At 44.1% G+C, this 18,423-nt stretch overlaps 1 protein-coding gene across 1 annotated transcript; it reads right to left on the bottom strand.

The window, feature by feature from the left end:
• Positions 1 to 287: 287 nt before the first annotated feature.
• grk5 (G protein-coupled receptor kinase 5) lies at positions 288 to 7,774 on the bottom strand. Its single transcript, XM_070988879.1, has 16 exons — positions 7,683 to 7,774; positions 6,788 to 6,877; positions 6,592 to 6,704; positions 5,348 to 5,425; positions 5,161 to 5,258; positions 4,967 to 5,059; positions 4,814 to 4,877; positions 3,783 to 3,923; positions 3,094 to 3,284; positions 2,976 to 3,013; positions 2,369 to 2,458; positions 1,779 to 1,987; positions 1,553 to 1,690; positions 664 to 801; positions 462 to 593; positions 288 to 391 (listed from the first exon to the last, which is right to left on the bottom strand). Exons 1-16 carry the CDS (start codon positions 7,732 to 7,734, stop codon positions 302 to 304), a joined length of 1,755 nt encoding a protein of 584 aa, XP_070844980.1. The 5' UTR covers positions 7,735 to 7,774; the 3' UTR covers positions 288 to 301.
• Between the last annotated feature and the right edge of the window lie 10,649 nt (positions 7,775 to 18,423).

The raw sequence follows: 18,423 nt of genomic DNA, 5'->3' as shown, positions 1-18,423 counted from the left end.
GTAGGTCGGTGTCAGTAATCCTTCGGCCTTTATTCTGTTTTCATCCTCTGATTTTTGTCATTGGTTCGTATTTAAGGCCCCTCAGCTGAAACTGTTTAACTGGTGAAACTGGTTTTAATGTCATGAAGTAGTGTCGTGTTACTTGTATCAAAACTCAAGTACTTTACAAAAAGCCTCATTTGTTAGAAAACGGATGCAGATGAACGTCGGCTCATGAGCAGAAAGCGCCACGCTGTGACCGACAGGCAGACAGAGCCGCCTCCTCGTGTGTCTCAGTGTCTTTAAAGCCGCCTGGCCGTCCTCAGAGGGTGGTGCTGAGCAGTCCAGACTCCATGTACGTCTCGTTGGACACCAAACTCTGCCGGCTCTCGTCCGCCGCGTCTGCAGGATGCTGTCGGAGGAGAGAGACGTTGAGCCTGCGCAAGGAGTCCACGCACACAAACAGCAGGATGTCTTCTTACGTGTCTGCGGAAGATCCGGTCCAGCAGGCTGCGCTTGGGGCTCCCGGGGGTCTGGGACCAGTCCAGGTCTGGAGATCGAGATCCCTCTGGGCCGAAATTGTTGAGCTCCCTGAAACAGCCCGTCTCGATCACCTGCAGAGGAGGTGAGGTTAGTAGATTCGGCGTGGACGCATCGCGCCAGGTGACTCTGATATGAACGCACCTCGTTTTGCCAGGTGATGGGAACGCTGCCCGTGTTGAACTGGTTGTAGAAGTCGCTGTCCGTGTGGTCCAGAGTGACCCCCTTCACCGTGGAGAACTCCTCGATGTCCTGCACATCGCTGCAGTACACCAGTCTGGGCTGGAGGAGTGAGATCAATGTTATTTAGAGGAGAAAATGTCTGACATTCACAAGCCTCCAGCAGGATGAAGTGTTTTAAATCCACTCCACGTTCATCAGCTGCAACATTAAATGATGATTCATCAATAATTTTAAACCTGAAAACATCCTGAAATGAGCCGTTCAACATGTTTACTTCATGCTTTTATTCTGAAGTCAAACTGAATACAGGACTTTTACTTCTAACAGTATTTCTACTTCTACTGAAATATGTAAATCCTTCCTCCGCTGTTGCTGCTTTTATTCCAGCGTGTTTCTAAAGTACTTCACATGTTTTGGAGCCATAGTTTAGACTTCACATACAGAACACGTCAGCTGGTACAGTTTGAGTGGATTACTCACATAAGCAGGTCAAACTTGAAATTAATCTCCAGGCAAACATAAAATCTAACATACGCGAAGGCTTAAAGCCACCAGACTTCCATCAACAGCTGCTTTTAGACTCAACACAGCTGACTCAACCTGAAATAACAGCTCTGTATGTTAGTGACTAATCAGTCTGTGTCCTGTGAAATTAGAAAATTATGAACCAGTACGATAAAGTGTTACTTGATAAAGGACATTTTACTTTGAAATACTTTTACTTGTACCAGAGTATGTCTACACGGTGGTATTCTGAAGTAAAGGATTGGGACGTTTCTCAAGTCCAGCAGATAAAAACACAGCTGCAGACTAAATGATTAGAAGCTGAATGAAGCGTTTGAACACTCACGTCTGGTTTAAAAGGGGGCTCAACCAGTCCTCCCTCCAGCATCCTGAAGTTGATTTTTTGGAAGAAGGGATGCACTCGCACCTCTCTGCCTCCTGAGATCCGGCAGCCCAGCCTCTGTTGAGGGTCTTTGGTCAACAGCTACGATCCAGAACAGAAACCCTGTGACCGCCTTGAAGGATGGAGGCGTACTTGATTCACGAACCTTTCGAGCAGTTTGTGGACTCACCGAGGAGCAGAGGTCCTTCACCTCTCTGCTGAACCTGTCGCTGTATTCCTCCTGTTCCACCTGAATCCTCCTCTCCATCTCTGGGGGTTTGGGATGTTCTCCTCGGGCCCGGAACGGCGGCTGCCCTGCAGTCATTTCGTAAACCAGGCAGCCGAGGCCCCACCAGTCAGCGCTCACCCCGTAGTACTGGTAGCCGACCACCTCCGGAGCTGGAATCAGGACACAGATCAATAATCAATAAATCAGTAATGCCTCGTAGATACAGACTGAAGCTTTCTGTGGTTCATGGAAGCAGATCATCCAAACACAGGTGAGCTTCTTCAGCTCAGAAATCACTAAAACAGTCTGAAAACACGAGTCAAAGCTGTGAGGCCACCACATCAACCAAACACCTTCATAATCTCCGGCCAATTATTCCTCGATTCTTTTTGGGTTTCTGCTCAGTGGAGTTTCAGCCTCACAGAGCTGCTTCGTGCTGCAGACTCTGTCTTATCTACAGATCAGCTCCTCTTTGATTCAAAGCATCAGTGAAATCAGGCAAAGCCTCCAGGCTCTCGGCTGGACGTCGGGGATGTGAGGTACATACGTACCCATGTAGCCCAGCGTGCCCACCTTGCCTCGCACCAGCTTCCCCTCAGACAGCCTCACCGCCAGGCCCAGGTCAGAGATGCGGATGTGTCCTTGAGGGAACAGATGCCAAAAAAAATCACCGAACTGGTTTGAGGTTTTTGCTAACCCACTTTCCTTTTTGCTCAATCAATTACTGCTTCCTGCCCCCGGCTTCACTGACGCAAGAGCTGGAGCTGATACAGGAGTCATGTGACGGCTCTGACTGGTATTCTGTAATTATCAAAGCATGTCTAAACAAAGGCGCATGATTCCAGCTCTGCAGCTGCGTTACTTAAAATAGACCACACCACACCTGATTCACCCGCACTTCCTCGAACCGCCTTTGTTTGGACCCGCGTTAAAATACCTTCAGCACTACTTCCTCCTCAGGGGCAGGTAGATGCCGCTGAAGGATGAGTCTGATTGGCTGAATGTCTGACAGAGGTTAATCTGTTATCATCTAATCATTGAGACTAATTTCAGAGCTAAAAATAGTCGAGCCACAAGGTGCTGCAGCAGCTTTCAAATGCAGTGTTATGTGTGGAGCTTTTTCCTGGTGTTACTGGAACACACTGGGGCTCTACATACCGCTGTCGTCCAGCAGAATGTTCTCTGGTTTCAGATCCCTGCAGGAGAAACACAGCGTTTCATTCAAAGCGTCCAGGACAGCAGAGAGGAGACAGAAAGCTGCTGTGGGAACACTGACCGATATATTATTGACTTGTGGTGGAGGTGAGTCAAACCACAGCAGACCTCTGCAGCGTAGAACCGCACTCTGTCTCTGTCCAGGCCGGGAACGCCCATGTTATAAATATGATACCTCAAGTCGCCGCCGCTCATCATGGTCAGCACCATGCAGAGGGAGTGCTTGGTCTCGTAAGCGTACGCCAGGTTCACCTTCGGGGAGACGAGGAAGAGCAAACACAGCGTGGATCAGTTAAAAACGCTGGAAATATTCTGAATGTTAGCCAAATGTCACCAAAGGCCAACAGCAACAGTGTGATCTCTGTTAGAATAAAAAGGAATAAATAAAGGAGGTGGTGACATTTAACACTTATTGCCAACAAATCCCACGAAAAGGCCAAAACCAGCGACGTGCTCCTGTCTGTGGCTCTCAGCTCCAAACCCGCCGGTTCTCACTGAAGCTGGAAATCTTTAAAAACAGCTCACGTATGTACAGTTTTGTTTAAAAAAAGGCTAATTTATTTCCTAAAACAGCTGCCCACTGTAGTTCTTAGCAAAAAGGAAATGGTGTATTTGTTGGGGACTATTTTCAGCGGCGGATGAATCCACATCTGGTGCTCCAGTGTGGATTTGGGGCAAACCATCAATTCAATCATCGAAACAGACAGAAGCTAACGGATCAAAGAGGAGGAGCTTCTGTCGTGACCTCACCACAAACCGGCTGTCCAGCCCCTCCAGGATCTGCTTCTCATTCAGAGCCATGGCTTCTCCTCGCCTCTTCTTCACGTGGGTCTTGTCCAGCTTTTTGCAGGCGTACATCATCCCCGTGGCTCTCACCTGGCAAGCCCACACCTGGAAACACACACAGCCTGTTCAGGACGGTGGAGTGAAACGAACTGATCAAAATAAGTTGATGTCTCTGAGATTTTGTGAGAAGCGCTGACAACACTGGATCCTACATTTCCCATAATGCAACTGAACAGCATCTTTCAGCAGACCCTCCCCAGCTGCTAAATTGTTGGTTTCTTTGTAGATAAAGAGCTTGGTCTGTACCAGCTCTATATGGAAAGTGTCCTGAGACAACTTCTGTTGTGATTTGGCGCTATACAAATAAAATTGAATTGAATTGAATTGAATTAAATGCCTTCAGCTTTCAAGTTCCACCTTTTGTGGTCTCAGGAGAATTCCTCCAGACAATAAAGGTTGTATAACAGGAGGAGTGAACGACTGTTTACTTTCATGGAATTCCCCTTTAGATTTATTTTAAGCACTTTATCAGATATTTGCAGGAGGAAGCTACAAGACGTCGGAGGGCAACAAGCGCTGCCTTTGATCCCAAACTGACAGCCAGGACAGCCCAGAACGAGTCTGTGGGGTTAGATCTTGATTAGTTTGAAGGAACAGGATCAGGAAATCTGACATGACACAAGGCTGGATGGTTGAAAGCTGAAAGTCGGTAAAGACGAGTCGTAGAAGGGCTAAATTAAAATTTTTAATCATTTATTAGTTGAGTATTTTGTGTTAAGCTGAATCTGCAAATGTCAGTGGTTACTAAATACTGTGGAGTAGAACGTGTTAGTATTAGTTCCAGAACATGGTGCAGTAGAAGTATAAGGCATCATAAAATGGAAATACTTCAGTACTGCACAACTGTATGCAAGCACAGTACTTAAGTAAAGTGACTTCACCACCTTTTCTAGCCCCTTTGATGGTTGTTTGCTCTGATGTGACCGCAGTCTTACCTCCCCAAAGCCTCCTTTCCCCAGCAGCCTGTACTGTCTGAACGTGTGCTTGGTGATGGGCTGCCTTGAAGAGACAGACCAAGAAAAGTCTTCAGGACAAGCGTCTGTCACACGTGAGGTTTGATGTGTCTCTGCTGGGCGTCGCATACTGACCTCTCCAACGTCTTCCACTGCAGGAAACGGTCAAAAAACATGCTCTCCTGGTACTGGATGAAGGGCTCTCCGGACAGGAGCTCATGCAGGTCTCTAATGGATGAAGCACAGAGGTCAGACATTATTCACACACACACACACACACACACACACACACACACACACACGAGCAGAGCAAGCAGGCGTGGACTCACTCCCTGCAGTCCTGAAAGACGTCCCCGCAGGGATCGAGCTCCAGGCGTCTCATGCTGCTCTCTGCATGCTTCAGCAGGGGGGACACGCACTGCTTGGACTGAGGAGACGGAGGACACAGTGTGAGACAGACTGGACAACTGAGCGAGGACATTCTGCTGCTGAATAAAGTCTGTCGACAGGACACACCTGACTCATGAGGAATCTCTGAATGATGCTGATGCCACAATCTCTCCTGTCCTCGTCCGACTTTGTCTCAAAGGCTTCCTAAAGGAGACGAAGACCAAACAGACGGACGTGTGAGTGTGCAGGTCAGCTCTCCAGAAAAGCTGCAGGATCTTCTAAAACAGACGAAGCTGTAAAACTGAATTTAATCACACGTGGAAGACGTCCAACACACGTCACCATTTCGTCTTTTCTGTGATAAGAAGTCCGTCCAACAAGTTTTTCCGTTTTGATATCTTTCTTCCTGCGTCAGCTGCCACTTTTTCATAGTTTGTATTTTGTCCTAAATTCAAGTGCAGGCTGAGAAACACGCACTGATTCATGTCTCAGACTTCACTGTCCTGAATGCAGATTTAAGCCTGAATGCAGATTTTAATTGATCATGACACACAAACTCTGTAAAAACCAAATATTAATGTTTAACACTTCTCACTTTTCCTCCCCAGGTCAAACAGTAGTATTTCTTAGAGTATTAGAAATATGACTGAAGTATAGAAAAGTCATTACTGCTTTTACATTTTGTGCATAAACTATGTTTGACATGTACTTTTAAAAAACATGCCTCTAAACAGACTAATTCTGTAGTACTTAAAGTGTACTTAAGTGTAGTATAGATTGTACTAACGTGTGCTGGATTACAAATACTTTTAACAGTTATAAAGTATTTTTATGAAAAGTATGTTTTCAAGTCCTTTTAAAGAATTTCCCAAATTGGGATCAATAAAGTAAAAGTCTAAGTACACTGTCAGCATTCTTAATTAAAGTGTACTTTAATTTCACTTCTTTTGAAGTATATTTAATTGTATTTCCAACACACTGGTGATATAAAACAGTTGTACTGCAAGTGTGTTTTGAATCCTGATTTTCACTGGTGGACTTCAGTACTCTTACTGTGTACTCAGGTCTTACACAGATACTTGATGATGTTAAAAATAGAACAAAGTATTCTAAGAACATTCTTCAGAAAGTATCATTTAAGTCTAATATGTTTCTTCTGGGATCCATAAATGTATCAGAACATGATCAGGTCTGAAAACTCGGCCTGTGCTCATTGTATCACAGAACAGCCCTGTGTGATTAATGCAGTTCACAGTTTTTTGGTGTGTTTTGTAACTACGGTCAAGCAGCCTCTGCCTAAGACGTTCATCCTGAAGCCACTCTGTGCTTCCTGCAGTAGAAATCCCAGAAACGATGATTTTGAAGTGTACCAAAGCATCCAGGAGGGACGAGCAGTTCTGCAGGTCAGGCCGGCTCCGACAGAAGAGCTGAAACAGCTTCCTGCCAATCGGCTGCTTCACACACAGGCTGTCGTAGTCTCTCTCTGACGGACAAACGTGACATAAAACATGACGTGAAATCACAGAGAAACAAACGGCGACGTGCACTGACTGATGAAACACACACCTATGTTCATGGCCAGGTCCACACACTGGCTGATCTGAGGGAAGCGAAGCATCTCTTTCCACTTCCAGCTTCGGCCTTTACTCCCTCCGCCTGCAGGCAGCAGAGCAGGGCAGAGAAAATGAAAGTATTTCAGGCCGCAGTGTTGCGGAAACAGACAAAAGCGGTGATGAATTCCTCAGACCGACATGTCTGTCAGCAGTGACATAACCGTGCACGCGCACATGCACGTCTAACCTGTCAGGTTCCAGACAACAGTGAGCTGCACTACAGTGAATGAACTATTAATAGCTCTGGCAGCAGTAAGCAAAGCCTGTGGGACCACATTGCTCTGCAACTTACTCTCAGACTTAAATGGCCATGCTGTCACCTGAAGATCACATCTGAGTGTCTCCAAAGCACATTTGTTGACCAACTCAAAGGAAACAGCATGCACGAGCAAATTCAAGTTACTTTCAGATGAGAGAGGACCTCTGACTGAGAGGCTTTGTGCTCCGTGTTTGATGGAATATTCACCGAGAATGAGCCCAGAAAAATAAGACGTGAAGGAAAAATGAAACCAGGATTAATGGATGAAGAAAAGAGGCCTAAAAGTGGACCGAGGCCAGGAATCAGTGCACTTTCCTCATTCCTCATCCTCACAACGGCATGCTGTTTAGGGAAGTCACAGTCCTCATATCACCCAACCGAGACCAGACCAGAGAGACGAGTGTGTGAAACGAAAATCTACAAAAGAAAGTCTAAAGATTCTGCATGTTACTGATCTGAAAAGCATCTGCAACACTTAAAACGTGCCCCTTGTTTGGACGTCCTGCTTAAACCTCCAACACCTGAGAAGAAAAGCTCTGAGACGCTCTGGACAGAAATCCTGCAGACGTGATTGAAAGAGGACTCTTACCTTCTCTGGCTTTAATAAGAGCGCTGTTTGCTACCATGCTTTCGATCTCCATGTGTGTGTGTGTGTTCCACAAGTTGTCCTGGTCTGCGTGTCCAAAGCTGCTGCACATCCAGCGTTCATGCATTGACTGTAAGAAAACCAGAGCTCATCAGCAGCCGCAGTCAGTCACAGCAGTCCAGCTGGTTGAGCTGAGAGAATGAGGCGTGCCGATTGGCTGCAGCCTCACCTGCCGTCCCTGTGACTCACAGATGAGTGGATGCAGGTCTTTGGCTGCGTGACACACCCTTGTCGCAGAGGCGGGACTGCAGACGGGCTCCAGCAGGTGCCCGCAGCCGGGTGGTGCTCCAGCAGTTTCATCATCTACCTTCAGTCCTCGCCGAGCTGCTGGAGCGACTGTCTACATCATCACATCACTGAGCAGAAGGAGCCGAGCGGGCATCATTCTCCAGAAAAGAAGCAGACTGAAACCTATTCATATCTCTTACTGCTCAAGTAAAAGTAGTACTACCACTGTGTTGAAATACTCTGCTACAAGTAAAACTGCAGAGTGACTCATTTCAGAATAAAACGTATTATTGTATTCTAATTACTGATGCTTGAATGTGTTCATCAGGTTAATGTCGCCTTCACATGAACACACACTCCTGACCTCTAACCCTCATATACCTGTGTGTCATAGAGGCTCCAGATGTTTTTACTCCAGAGTCACAGCTGCCCATTCTTAGTTTATAGGAAGGAGAAATCCTGACACCTGGTGGACAGATGGCACCACTGCAGCTCGTCCAATCACCTGGTGAGTGGAGGAGTTCTGTAACACACGTGAGGAAACACACAAGAAAACACAGCTACTGAGCTCCTGTTTGTATCGTCTCACACACACACACACACACACACACACACACACACACACACACACACACACACACACACACACACACACACTAATACATGTATCTGTCTCTCTGTACCCAAACTGCTTGTGTGTGTGAGTGCAGTGTATAAACAAAGAGGGCTCAGGTGAAACAAGGTGTGACACAGGTAGGAAACAAGAGCCAATAAGTGACAGGAAAAGGATGGACTGTTTACTGATGTCACGTTAAACTGCGCTGGCTATTCTCATCTTTGTAGGGTGTGGATCAGGTGCAAATAATCACTTTTCTCCTTTCCATTTCTTAATCTGTCAGGATGGAACACAGGTACGGTCCCCATCGCAGGGATCAGACATCTTCCTTCTCGACTATGGCTTCTCCCTGGACAGGTAAGATGTCACAAGGACACATTTGACGTTCAGAGGTAAAGTATAAGGGATAAATCTCCGTTTGCTGCTGACACTCCTGCTGCTGCCCCCTGCTGCTCTGGAGTGTGAACAGCGTTGGTTGCTCTTTGAATTAACAGCGCCAAACCGCAGCTTCTAAAATGCCAATAAAATAACATAAAAACTAATAATAAGCTAATAGACTACTGCGTGTTTCTCTGTACTTGGCTAACAGCGTGAAAAAATAATTTAGCTAACTGAACTAAAGTTCGCACATTAAAGTGTTTCTCAGGCTGTGAAATCACAAAACTATGTGATCTGAACAATGAAGCCCAGCAACAATCTTAATCCAGAAATGGGCATTTTCACATTTTGTAAAACATGAAAAGGACAGAAAACATGTTTCAGACAAGTCCTGGCTGCCTATTGGCCCGCCATCTACAGTCACTCGATGTCTGATTGGTTGATAGTCTCCAGTTCCCCCCACGCAGTCTAGACGTCAGCAATGGAAGAGTCGGGAGGAAGAGAAGAACCTGCCAATGTCTTATTGGTCCCTGAAGTCTGGAGATTTTCCTGTTCTGATATGTGAAGGACGACGATGAATCCATTGTGTGCTCAGAGTCAATGTCAATGAGTCAATGATCGGAAGCTGTTATGGCTCCAGTGTTCCGTATAGACTTATAGGCTCATGGCAGTCAGCCCTCTTCTACACTGGAGACCACCAGAGCTTTTAGCTGTTGTTCTTTAGTTTGTCACTGGACCATAAAAACCCATTAAATTCTCACAGATCTATATATGCATGTGTGTGTTTTACTCACGTTGTGGGGACATAGATCTGTTTTATAGATAGTGGAGACACCGCTTTTCTTACGGGGACAAAATGTCCCCGTGATCTAAATCAATAAATTTTAGGGTGAAGGCTCAGGTTGAGGTTATGGTTAGGTCGGGTTTAGGTTAAGGTTCGGCAGCTCAGCAGGTGCAGCTACGCTGCAGGAATCAGCTATGCTAGCAGTTCAGTAGGTTCCAGTAACGAAACAGGAGCTTTGTGATGGTTTCACCAAGCTGGCAACGCAGCAGGGAGAAGTGCGGCCACCAACATCTCCTCCTCCACCTGTACTTGGGCCTGGGTCTCTGGACCCTGGATGGCAGTCGTGCCTCGGTTAGCCGCCCTCCTCCCAACCCTCATCTTGGAGAATTAATTCCAGATGACCTCGAGGTGGATAAACACAAACAGCCGCTCCTGGAGAGTTTTTTCAGTTTGGCTCTTGTCACAGTTGCGAGAGCCCGTCACCACATTCGTCCAGTTGTTTTTGTGCACGCTGCTTTCCAGATTTTAGGTGACTGAATATTGGATCTTTTTCCAATAGAAGGATAAACGAAGTCCCCCAAGCTGCACGCTGTCGTAGCCTTGCTTATTTGATGTTGTCCATCCTGCTGATGCTGCTGTCACCAAGTTTGTTTCGTTTAGCACCAATGACTGACTTCAGCCGCAGCCCCCCGGACTTTAGCATTCATATAACTGACTGGCTGTCGGGCCAATTAATTCGTATCAACTGAACCTGTTTCTAAGCATCATCATTAGGATACACAGTCAATAAGCCTATTATTTCATGGTTGTTTTGAGCATGTAAAACTATATGATATTAAACTATTCATTGTGCTGCATTAAAAAGTTCATAAATCTCCAATAGTCAGTGCCCATCCATAAAAAACAAAGTTCCCATCCTGGAGGCCACATGTTGAGTCCAGTGGGAGTGCAATAGGAGTGTTGTGCTCGCCATAAGGCTCCATACACTCTTCTTTTATTAGATGACGTTATATGGCTGATATGCCATCCAGTAAAAGAAATCCAAGAGAGGCCAGAGTGAGCAACACTTTCCTCCTCTTGAGTTGATTTCCAGCGATCGGCACCTCGCAGCAGCCGTACTGTGAGTTTCTTCTCTTCTCCCATTTCGATACCAGCTTTCTAAATGTGTTTAATGGGTGTGATGGAGGCAATATGTTGAGATTGAAGTCATCACCCACAGACACACATGGCTAAAAAACCTTTTATTAGAAGATGAAGCGGTTGTTTTTCTAATTGGTTCAACAGGAAAAGGGCATCAGGAAAAGGGAACAGCGGTCACACTGTGAAAGTCACCAACAGACACATGACCAACATATACTGTACATCATATGCAGTGTGAGCTGGCAAACACTGCTAACTGACCTATTGTGACCCGCTTCAACACATTTAGCAGTGCTATTATTTTTCCAAACCCCATTTATGTCAGTGAGGGTGGACTAAATAACAGAAACACCTCTATGTCTCATTCATTGCAGAATTAACAGAAACTAATCAGTGTTTTTCTTTCTCTTCTTGTCGACTGTTGGTGCATTCGTTGATAACAGAGATAAATAAAACCATGTTTAACTGAATGAAATTGAAAATGGAAAACCCAAACCAGAAGAAACTTACAGCAGGAAGTCTCCATTTCATGAAACACGAACGGAGAAACCACGAACAGATCAGCTGGTTGTTTCTGCTTTTAGCAAATGTCAGGGAGAAACTTGCTGCTGTTCCTTCTGTAGATGTTTTGAACCTGAAACGACGTCTCAGTCGAATTTTTTAGCCGTGTCAAACTGATGATCAGCCACTTTTTACGCCTGGTGCTTAAAAACACTGGACTCCCTGTCTGCTCGGAGGTGCGTGCTCAGACCTAAACACGAGCCAACTCAACTTTTACAAAGGAGTCATGCTGTTGAGACCTTGAGTAGCTCCCATTGGATCAAGCTAAAACAAACTGAAGAGCGTATTTTGTAAGACTGAATGGTGAAGAGGCGCAGCAGCGAGCCCTGTTAGCAGCTCTGTGAGGCTGTCCTGCTAACACGCTCATGCTTAGCGGGTATATTGTTGACCAACTTAGCTTAGCATATTAGCATGTTAACATTTGCTAAACATTTCGACCTGATGATGGTGCAATGTGTGAATGTACTTAGATACTTTGAAATATTGTACTTTTTATCTCATTATATTTATCTGACAGATGTAGTTTGTGGTGATTTTGCTCAATCAGATGAATGAAATATAATTAACAACTAAATTCTGCTGGATTATTAACAGTTAAAATGCATAATCTCTGTGATATACTATATACTATATACAATATCCTGTGATGGGACATCCTTCATATTCTACAGGAGTACTGGTACTTCAAGTATGTCATGCTTTTCATGCTTATCCTTTTGTACTTCAACTTCAGTAAATTTTTAAATGGAGGACTTTTACTTGTAACAGAGTATTTCTACACTGTAGTATAACTTCTTTCACTGGAATAAATGATCCGAGTACTTCTTCTACCGCTACAGTTTCTCAAATAAATCCGGAGGAGAACACCAAAGTCTGAAGAATCTGTTCAGAAACTGTTGAGATATTTCACTAAAACACAAAAAATAACCTCAAAGTGGTGCTACAGGGAAAGTTACAAATGTCTGTACAAATGTCTTTTCAGAAGTTTGCTTGTCAAATATGAAACAACACAAAATGTGATAAAAATCAAACCAACGAAATTGTGACATCATAACCATAAAAGTAAATAAGTATCTATCAATGTAAATGTAAAGCTATTGTTGACATTAGATGTTTACATCAAGAGCGTGCAAACTGTTAAACATGCATATGATGTGAAGAGCGCATCTTCAGAAACACACGTTTGTTCCTGAGGACGAAAAAAACGCAGTAAAAACAAAGGTTTTATTTGTCTTCTGTGAAGTCGACCACATCAGCCTTTCACTCACTAATGTGACAAAAAATGACAAAATCTGCATTTTATTTTAAGTAACCGTTCATCACCTGAAAAATGAGTGACTTTGATGATACATCAGCCCGGAGTCACATGACGTTGTGACTGATATGTTAAATGCGTTCAGTACAAAAGGAAGCTCAAGGCCTTTTTGTTAAGACTTCCTTTTATTAAATGCCACCATCAGCATGTAGGAAGGAAGGCATGTGAGGAAGATCTGCATCTGTTCTAACGCAGGAGCACAAATATCGCTTTTAAAGCCTCAAACGGTCTGAGGAGGAGAGATTTCACACAGCAGTCAGATGAGGGGCTGTGGTGGGCTGCTGCTCTGAGCTCTTATGTCCCTTTAATAGGTATGAAATGATCATGTGAACGTTCACTAAGAGAGAACCTCTTCATCACACAAATTCACCAAATCCATGAATAAAGATATGTGAGGCAGCATTTGAGGCTTTTGTGTTGTATTTCCTGGAGCCAGGTTGAGCAACTTTCAATGATTTCTCAAAGAGACATCTTTATGTAACCCACAGGAGATTGTTGGCATGACCGAAAATGACGTTCAGAGTCCAGAATTATGCTGCGTTCTATTAGCAACGCTCACAGCGTGCAAAGTGATCACCAGACTTGTTCCCAGACGGCAAAAAAAAGCTCAATGACAGGCAATGAGGATCCAATCTGAACTGGCAGCACGATGACGTCAGCAGACTTTACCTTTAAAGCACCTTCACTGAACTTACTTCAGCGTTGACACGCACTCAGACGCACAGACTCCACGTGAAGCAGCTACTTTCAGCCAGCGGCCGCTCTGTCGGTGCTCCACTTTGGTCGACGCTGAAACATCTACAGATTGGACTGTCGTCAGGTGTTGTGCAGCGTTCATGGTTCAAGACGATGCAGTCTCTTCGTTTTATCTGCCTTTTCCTCCAGCGCCACCATGAGGTGATATTTGTGGTTTTGAGTGAAATTATTAGATGGATTACCATGAAAATGTGACACATATTTATTTTCCCCTCAGGATAAACTGTCAGCTCTTTGGTGATCCCTCAACATTTCATCTTCCATCACCAGGTCAAAACTGCCCCAAACAAACGCTGAGGCCAGCCAGCTTTAGTCTTCATGCTAAGCTAAGCTAACAGTCCCAGGCTGTAGCTTCATATCTGTGGTTAAGATAAGAGAAAAACGTAAGAAGTAGTAGAAGTAATCCGGCACACAACTCTCCGTGAAACGGCGAATTAGTTGTAGAAGCTGCCGTCGTGTTTGAGTCGTCATGGGTCTGATTTGTGTCTACGAGGTTCTGCAGGTGCCAGCAGGAAAGAGCCAAAGGGGACTTTAAGTTCCTGGTTTAGAGGAATCTGGTTCCATCAGACCCGGAGCTTTTCTGTTAGTCTTCTTTTACGTTCTTAATGTTTGAGGGTTTTTCTTATCAAATGTTAATACTGTACAAATGAAGTTTTCATCATTATTTATCGAGTTAGTGGTTCTTCTGTGATTCCAGAGTGTGTGTGAAAATGTCTGACTGGAGCAAACTCTCCAGTGAAGTAACTTGACTGAACAGTTAGAGGTCGGTGTCGTCCTGATGATGCTGGTTTCATTCATGGTTCATCATCTTTTATTGACCCTGAGTTTTGTCTGAGTGGTGTTCTGGCACAGCTTCATCTGCTGAAGAGGATGCTCTTGAAAACTGTGGGGAAAACAACGGAAAAACATACTGAATGGTGGAAACCAGACCTTTTTCAAGTTCATTGCCACGTATGACAATATGAAATTTTTATTATGTGATGTGGTCTGTAGGGTTATTATGACCCTGATGAAGACAATAGGTGGAAATGTGAGACCACATTATGTGAACTGACTTCATGGTGACCCGCCATCAGAAGCCTATAATAAAATACAAAGACTGGGCTACATGAGGACATGATATCTTCAGTCAGCGGTATAAATCTGACACCATGGCTAACCGAATCAAGTGGATAATCAACCTTAAAGAGGTTGCTGTGGAAATTCTCTGCTGCTGGCGAAGAATGAAATAGAGACTTCTGCCGACCGACAAGGTTTTTATTTTCTTTGCAAAGAAAAGGTCAATCATCACACAGGTGGTAAAATGAAGAAAGACCCCAAGCATGGGGAGAGCTAAACACTCATACCCGAGGAACGCCCCCTACCCAAAGGTGTGTTTTCAAACCCTCTGGTCTGCTGCAGGTATTGGTGCCGACCCCCTAGGCTGTGGTCCACACCTGAGGCATCCTGCAGGGTTAAGTATGTAGGTGTCTTGACATCATACATTAAAACACAAAAGGACCTGATGTCCTGGTGGAAATGAGAGATGAGTTAAATGAATGAGATGAAGTACAAGGAACCGAAATTACAATTACAGTCAACTCTAGGAGACCTGATTCTTTGAAGGTTTTCTTCCCTTAAAGATTAAATATGGCCGTAACAGAGGCATTTGTAACCGCTTTGGAAACCGCTGGTGTCAGACCAGAAAACGCTGCTGCTCCAGAGATCACTGACAAACTGAGTGTTTCGTGGTATAATTTGACCTGATGAGGTGGACGTTGGGCTGCACGGTGGCGCAGCAGGTAGTGCGTGTGCCTCACAGCAAGAAGGTTGCCGGTTCAATCCCCGAGTCAGGCGGGGCCTTTCTGTGTGAAGTTTGCATGTTCTTCCCGTGCATGCGTGGGTTCTCTCCGGGTACTCCGGCTTCCTCCCACAGACCAAAAACATGCTCATTAGGTTAATTGATGACTCTAAATTGTCCGTAGGTGTGAGTGTGAGTGTGAATGTTTGTTTGTCATTACATGTGGCCCTGCAATCGGCTGGCGACCGGTTCAGGGTGTACCCCGCCTCTCGCCCATTGTAGCTGGGATAGGCTCCAGCCCCCCCGCAACCCCGAAAGGGATAGGCGGTATAGATAATGGATGGATGGATGGATGGAGGTGGACGTTCAGGCTGACTGTCAAAGTCCACAACCCAACTGAAGAGGGTACGAGTGAGCTAGGACCGAGGTTGTGAAGATTATGCTGTGCGTTGGGTTGAGATTTGTGTTTGTGTTGAGTAACAGGAAGACATTGGAAACGCATGATCCAGAGATAGTTCTTGTGGCAACAGAAACGAGTAGTTTTAAGATGAAGTCGGGACACTTTCCAGCCGTGTTTGTGCTGACAAACCTTTTTTTTAAAGTTTAAACTTGATCTTAACCACCGTGTTGCCACAACACAAAATTGAAACATAAAGTTTGATTATAAAGAAATGTAAAGTCTGAACATAAAACATTAAGTTTGAAAACAGAGGAACATAAAGGTTGAGCATAAATAAACATTATGTGTGAATGTGAAAGAAACAGAAGGTTTGAAAATAAAAAATGAATGTCAGGAAATGTAAAGTTTAAAAATAAAGAAATGTAAACTTTAAACATAATAAAACCGTAAACACAAAGAAATGTAAAGTTTGAAAATAAAGAAATGTAAACTTTAAACATGAAGAAACGTAAAGTTTGAAAATAAAGAAATGTAAACTTTGAACATAATAAAAACGTAAACACAAAGAAATGTAAAGTTTGAAAATACAAAATGTTAAATCTGAATGTAAAAGAAATCTAAATGTAAAGAAACATAAAGTTTAAAAATAAAGAATGTAATCTATGACCATAAAGAAATATAAACGTAAAGAAACGCCTGGTGATTGGTTTGGGTTTGCTCGTAGAAGTCAGATTCAGCAAACCTTCGTATCTGTACAAACGAAATAAAAAACTAAATAAAGATACGTGGTTTTCACAGGACGCCGCGCTGCAAACATATGATGATCTTCTGAAGCATTGCTGTAGATTAAAGCAGCGACAGGATATAAAAGAGCTCAATGAGCTCCAGCTGAAACATCTGTTAGTACTTTTACTGAAGTACAGGATCTGAATACTTCCTGATCAGAGTGAGAGATTTTTAAAGGACATCACGATCTGTGATTCCTCACACCACTGGTGCCTGTTCAGTCTGTGATTTGTGTCATTTGAACGTCACTTGACTGGATATGAATTTGGCTGGTTTTTGGATGGGGAGAGCAGGATGTCCACACGCCCCTCAGCGTGAGGAGGGGCTGCTCCTGCACAGTATAAACAGCCAGCATGCCTCCCTGCAGCCTCCCTCACTCCATCACTGTTCACGGCTGGACTTTGAGCAGCATCACTCATATTTCAGCTGGTTTGATCTTAATTAGATTTTCTTCTCTCATCAGGCAGCGCTGATCACTGTCAGCAACAATGGGCATCAGTAAAGCCAAGATAGCCATCGGCTTCATGGTGGCAGGGACTCTGACGGCGGCTTTTGGAGTAGTTCTTCTGTTTGTGGGACCATTGATCATGCGTGACCAGGTAAAAAAGGTAAGTCATGATTTTAATACTTTGACATCATGAATATCAGCTCAGAACCATTCAGTTCTGCATATTCTGAACTGATTTATTTCAGTTTTTATAGCTAAAAGAAGTGGAATATTTTCTTTTCTCTTTGTTATGAGTGCGGTTGTTTCACAGTGAAGAGTTCTCTTCGTGAATTAAGTTTATCACTGAATCAGACATGCAGCCTCAGAGCTGAGCCTGAACGCCTGCTGCTCGTAGGAGGCGGCTCTTCACTGCTGTTAATGTTTCACTCACAGTACGTTCAGACTCACAGCAGAGGACTCAGCTGGACACTTTAAGATGTTAAAGTAAAAGCCAGCAGACGTGAAGCCAGTCTTTCAGACGTAGGATGGGGAAGGCAGCAGACCTTTTATTTTATTCCACTTTATTTTGATTTGTGTTCATGTGTCTGTGTGTTGACACGGTGTCCCCGTGCCCGTCCTCATCTTTGACCTGGATGTGTCCAGTATTATGTAAATGCTTTGCGGTGAAACAAAAAAATATTCTACACGATGTGGACAGTGAAGTTCCAAACCAACCAACCGACTGACTGACCGACTGACTGACATAGGTCCGTGTATCTTCGAGGTATTTTTACTTTATGTGTCTTAAGCTAATTCCATTTTCTGTCTGCTCCATGCAATGCAATCAAAGGGAGTGAACCTTGCCAACAATAAAAAAACCAATTCATTAATGATTGATGGTCCAAATCAAAATGGAGTGACATGGTCACAGTGACTTTTTAATGAGGTTAAAAAAATAAATAAATTATATAAAATATATAATTTTAATTATCCTGTCAGGGGAGCAAAAAGTGCAATATTTCCCTCAATCTTACATAAAAGAGACATTTCCCATCCGAAGCAGATTTGTGTATTGACCTTTGTTTTCTTCTTTCCCATCAATCATCTGACGACCCCTCAGATTGATCTGGTGACCCTTTGGAGGGGCCCGACCCCTACGTTGCTAACCCCTCGCTAACAGTATTTGAAGTATTTGAAAGTGCCTCCGCCTGCAGCAGCTCCAACACTGAAGCTTCAGTATGAACAAACTGATAAAGTCACAGAGAATCAGACACAGGAGACATTTTACTGCACACACAGTACTTTTACTGCATGAAGGCGACAACGCTCCTGATACTTTAAGTATATTTCACAGATTTTTTCTACTTTTACCTCAGCAGAGTTTTGAATGCAGGGCTGTAATTTAGTATTTCTGTAGTATTGCAGTGCTCTTTAACTTAGTAAATCTGAGTACTTCTTCCTCAGGTGTTACTATGAAAAAAATATCTGTTTGAGCGTAAGGTGAGCGGGAACT

This window comes from Chaetodon trifascialis, chromosome 20 (genome assembly GCF_039877785.1).
Source record: "Chaetodon trifascialis isolate fChaTrf1 chromosome 20, fChaTrf1.hap1, whole genome shotgun sequence".
NCBI lineage: Eukaryota > Metazoa > Chordata > Actinopteri > Chaetodontiformes > Chaetodontidae > Chaetodon > Chaetodon trifascialis.
The sequence above is the reverse complement of the archived record's forward strand: the minus strand, read 5'-3'. Positions and strand labels throughout refer to the sequence as shown.

What these genes read in the sequence shown, in the direction of transcription:
- grk5 (XM_070988879.1), bottom strand. Translation starts at nt 7,734, where the DNA reads ATGGAGATCGAAAGCATGGTAGCAAACAGCGCTCTTATTAAAGCCAGA. An exon ending in GGCTGGACAGCCGGTTTGTG is followed by an intron (nt 3,285 to 3,782) that starts GTGAGGTCACGA and finishes GTCTCCCCGAAG; the next exon opens with GTGAACCTGGCGTACGCTTA. An exon ending in CCATCACCTGGCAAAACGAG is followed by an intron (nt 594 to 663) that starts GTGCGTTCATAT and finishes CCTCCTCTGCAG; the next exon opens with GTGATCGAGACGGGCTGTTT.